Consider the following 4,167-nt stretch of genomic DNA (forward strand, 5'->3'; position numbering starts at 1 on the left):
CACTGGCAGTGCCGACGCAGCAGCCCATAGCGCGGCGCCACCCCTGCCCTGCTTTTTTTTTTGTTTGCCCGCTTTCCCCATGGCCAGCGCGCGCGCGCGCGTCGTTTGTAACCAGCAGCAAGCAGAGGCTCAGAGCAGCGGCCGTCCTCTCCTATATATATCCACGCCAAGGTCCGGCACCTTTTCTCCTCGCGCCAGAGCCACGCACGCTAGTGTCAGTGGCACGCAGGGCAGCCGCGCGCACCGAGGGGAGGCCAGAGCTAGCGGCGAGGCCAAGGGCGCGGGCGCGGGCGCGGACGGCAATGGCGAGAGCTGGAGGCGGCGGTCCGGTCCGCGGCGCGGCGCTGGTGGTCGTGCTGCTAGGCATCGTCGTGGGCGCGGCGAGGGCTCAGCTGCGGCAGAACTACTACGGCAGCTCGTGCCCCAGCGCGGAGTCCACGGTGCGCTCCGTCATCTCGCAGCGCCTCCAGCAGAGCTTCGCCGTGGGGCCCGGCACGCTCCGCCTCTTCTTCCACGACTGCTTCGTCAGGGTAAGCTAGCTGCTGTCTGCTGAGGCACCAAGTCCGGCGTTTCCGTTTCAGGTACTTTGACCGAGCTTTAATCTGTGGAGTACGCAGGGATGCGACGCGTCGGTGATGCTGATGGCGCCGAACGGGGACGACGAGAGCCACAGCGGCGCGGACGCCACGCTGTCGCCGGACGCCGTGGACGCCATCAACAAGGCGAAGGCGGCCGTGGAGGCGCTCCCCGGGTGCGCCGGCAAGGTCTCGTGCGCGGACATCCTCGCCATGGCCGCACGTGACGTCGTCTCCCTGGTAAAAAAGAAAAAAACCTCCTTTCGGCGCCTCTCTATCTCTTTGGCCTCTTGTTGCTACCGGTTTCACCGCGTCACGTAGCGCAGCGGGGCACTGGGCACGCCACGCCGGTGTCAGTGTCAGCGGCCAGGCACGCACGGGCCCACGCCTAGGCTGCGTCGTGCTGCTCGGTCCAGTTCACCGTCCCGTGTACTGTGCTTGACCCTCCCGTAGAGACTAGAGAGAAAGAATGGAGATGGAGAGGCCCACCATTTGGGTTGGGGCGCCGGTACTGTTCCAAGCCTGCGTGCCAGTGAACTTTTTTCCCTCGGAGTCACAGGTTTTGGGCCCCTTCGGCAGCAACGGCTTTGGCTTCGGACAGCGCAGAAGCTGGCTTTTTACGCGGCACGGGTCGTTGTCTCGTTGAGACAGTGACATGACATGAGGGATTGAGAGAGAGCACGGTGTTGTTGTTGGCTGCCCTGCCCGTGACGCGGTGTCCCGGTCTTGCATTGCAAAGAAGAGATTTTTGCATCATTTTCATGCTTTGTTTTTGGTGTGTGCAGCTGGGCGGTCCGAGCTACGGCGTGGAGCTGGGGCGGCTGGACGGCAAGACGTTCAACAGGGCCATCGTGAAGCACGTCCTCCCGGGCCCCGGCTTCAACCTGGACCAGCTCAACGCCCTCTTCGCGCAGAACGGCCTCACGCAGACGGACATGATCGCGCTCTCAGGTCAGCCTCACTGCCTGTACTCTACTCTACTCTGCGCTCCTCTCGGCCACAGCACTGTCAGCTCTAGTTCGTCGAGATGAATGAAACGCGACAGCCTAGGCTGTGGCTGTCAAATTAACGACCGTGCCTCCTCGCTCTCGTTACTGTTCTCCTCTTTGGTCACTGTGACAAGGTAGGTAGGTAGCTCGATCGCAGTACAAAAAAACAAAGCATCTTTTGTCTGTGGCTCACGTGACTTTATCTTTATCCTCCCCTCTGCCTTTGCGGCACCGAGACAAAGTGGTTCGCTGTTCTATGCTGCACCTGCACCCGCTCTGATGTTTTCAAAAAAAAAAAAGAAGAGCCAGACAAAGTGGTTCATTTTCTGAGGACGTTGATTTGATTCATATAAACAACTAACAAAAGGTTCCTGGTGAACTTTTCGAGGGGTTTTTTTAGTTTGTTGCCTAGCTAGGCTCTCATGTTTTGGTTCTGGTTTTTGTCTTTGATTCGGTGTTGGGAATGATAAAAGAACGACGTTTGTAGTACGTACATGGGAACAGGAGGGAGCACCTTTGTCTGAATGTTCTTGGTTCCTGTCAGATCCTACTACGTAGTGTTTAGCAGCAGTAAAAATAAACCTCTCGATTCAGATTCCCAAATTAAACAAGCAACCGCAAATCTTTGCAGGCGCGCACACGATCGGGGTGACGCACTGCGACAAGTTCGTGCGGCGGATCTACACGTTCAAGCAGCGGCTGGCGTGGAACCCGCCGATGAACCTGGACTTCCTGCGCTCGCTGCGGCGGGTGTGCCCCCTCAGCTACAGCCCCACGGCGTTCGCCATGCTGGACGTCACCACGCCCAGGGTCTTCGACAACGCCTACTTCAACAACCTCCGCTACAACAAGGGCCTGCTCGCCTCCGACCAGGTGCTCTTCACCGACCGCCGCTCCCGACCCACCGTCAACCTCTTCGCCGCCAACGCCACCGCCTTCTACGAGGCATTCGTCGCCGCCATGGCCAAGCTCGGCAGGATCGGCCTCAAGACCGGCGCCGACGGCGAGATACGCCGCGTCTGCACCGCCGTCAACTAAGCCTGCATTGGCTGCTTGCTGCTTGCGTGCGTGGGTTTCACTTATTTCACTTCTTCTTTCTCTTGTTTATATACGTACGTTTGTCGGATGGATTTTGGTAGCCATGAGATGACATCCTTGCTCTGAGCTAGCGGACCTGCCCCGATTGGATGATATAGATTGATCCAGATGTTCTTCTAGTAGATTCTAATTCTTTAGGGCTTGTTTGGGATCAAAGGTAATGGAGTGGATTGAGGGGACTAGAATCCCCTACTACTTAATTTTGAATAGTGAGGGATTATAGCCCCCTCAATCCCCTCCATTACCCTTTGTCCCAAACAAGCCCTTATGGATGTTTCCCATTGACACGCGGTTACGCGCGCTTCAACCGTACGCAGCTCACGAACTTCCTCTACCTCTATATCATCAGTATGTCTCCAAAAGTCCTTCAGCAACAACTTCCATGTTCTCAATCATGTCATCCAAAAAAATCTAACACCCCCATCCTTCAAGAGAATTCATCATTTCTGAAAAAAGAAAGAAAATTTCGTGGAATACTTCATTAGGTGACTTCAGAAACTTCTTTTCTAACACCATCTTATTTCTAATGTTCCACATGTTGAAAGATAAAAGGTTGGATACAGTAGGAAAGAGCTATGTCCCTTGATTCTGATGAACTTAGGACTAGCTAGAGTGGTTGCCCACTCTAACAACTTAAGGGCTGATTTGGTGACTCGGGAGGATTGGAGGGGATTGAGGGGGAAATTAGTTTATTTCCCCCTCCAATCCTCCCGTGATTCTCTTGTCACCAAATCAAACCTAAAGGGATTACTCAACCCTGTTTCGTGCGTGCGGCTTCGAGGTCGTACTCTAGCTCTAGCTTCGACTCCTAAAGTACTTGCCAGCATTGGCTACCATAGAGAGAAGAGAAAGACGATGAGTAATATAGGGGTTCGACCTTGGTGCCAAGATCTATAGCGTTGAGGTCACACCATGTTAGGTTCGTCGTAGCTTCTATGTCAACGACAGTGCGATATTTCGGTGTCTTGACCTATAACATCTAGACCTGAGCAGGGTTTGTTCGACCGGACACGTGCAACAAGCGAGTGTTGGCCATAGTTTTTGACCCTCATTAATTCACGAGCCGGGCACAGACCATGGTTTTTTATCCAAAACTCGACCCAATCCGAAAAAACTCGCCAAAACCAAAAAACCCTGATCCAATCCAAAAAAATCCGACACGACACGTCCAATAGGTCGATCTGATTCGACACTAGACCCACACTAGACATGGGTCGAGCATGGACCATGCCAAACAACTCACTACCCATCCTTCACTTGACCATGTAAGGAAAATGGACCCGGACCATTTGGCTCAATAGGTTTTGGGGTTTGATGATCAACATAACCTGTGCACTAATGTGTTTGCTAGTGTTTGTAGTTCACAGGATGCTAAAGTTACTTGGACCAAGACATTCAGGAAAGCAACACCTCAAAAGAAGACATTATGAAGATTAAGTGAAGTCCAAGAAATAAAGGAAGTGTTGCCTGCGGACTGTCCGGTGCCACACGCCGGATTGTCCGGT

General features: G+C 54.0%; 1 protein-coding gene across 1 annotated transcript; it reads left to right on the forward strand.

Annotated features, from left to right (window-relative positions):
• The first annotated feature begins 204 nt into the window (after positions 1-204).
• Positions 205-2,815, forward strand: LOC100274427 (uncharacterized). The gene is made up of 4 exons (NM_001148786.1): positions 205-530; positions 618-815; positions 1,361-1,526; positions 2,196-2,815. Exons 1-4 carry the CDS (start codon positions 303-305, stop codon positions 2,600-2,602), a joined length of 999 nt encoding a protein of 332 aa, NP_001142258.1. The 5' UTR covers positions 205-302; the 3' UTR covers positions 2,603-2,815.
• Positions 2,816-4,167: the final 1,352 nt, after the last annotated feature.

Source organism: Zea mays, chromosome 2, assembly GCF_902167145.1.
Source record: "Zea mays cultivar B73 chromosome 2, Zm-B73-REFERENCE-NAM-5.0, whole genome shotgun sequence".
NCBI lineage: Eukaryota > Viridiplantae > Streptophyta > Magnoliopsida > Poales > Poaceae > Zea > Zea mays.

What these genes read in the sequence shown, in the direction of transcription:
- LOC100274427 (NM_001148786.1), top strand. Translation starts at nt 303, where the DNA reads ATGGCGAGAGCTGGAGGCGGCGGTCCGGTCCGCGGCGCGGCGCTGGTG. An exon ending in CACGTGACGTCGTCTCCCTG is followed by an intron (nt 816 to 1,360) that starts GTAAAAAAGAAA and finishes TGGTGTGTGCAG; the next exon opens with CTGGGCGGTCCGAGCTACGG. An exon ending in GGACATGATCGCGCTCTCAG is followed by an intron (nt 1,527 to 2,195) that starts GTCAGCCTCACT and finishes AAATCTTTGCAG; the next exon opens with GCGCGCACACGATCGGGGTG.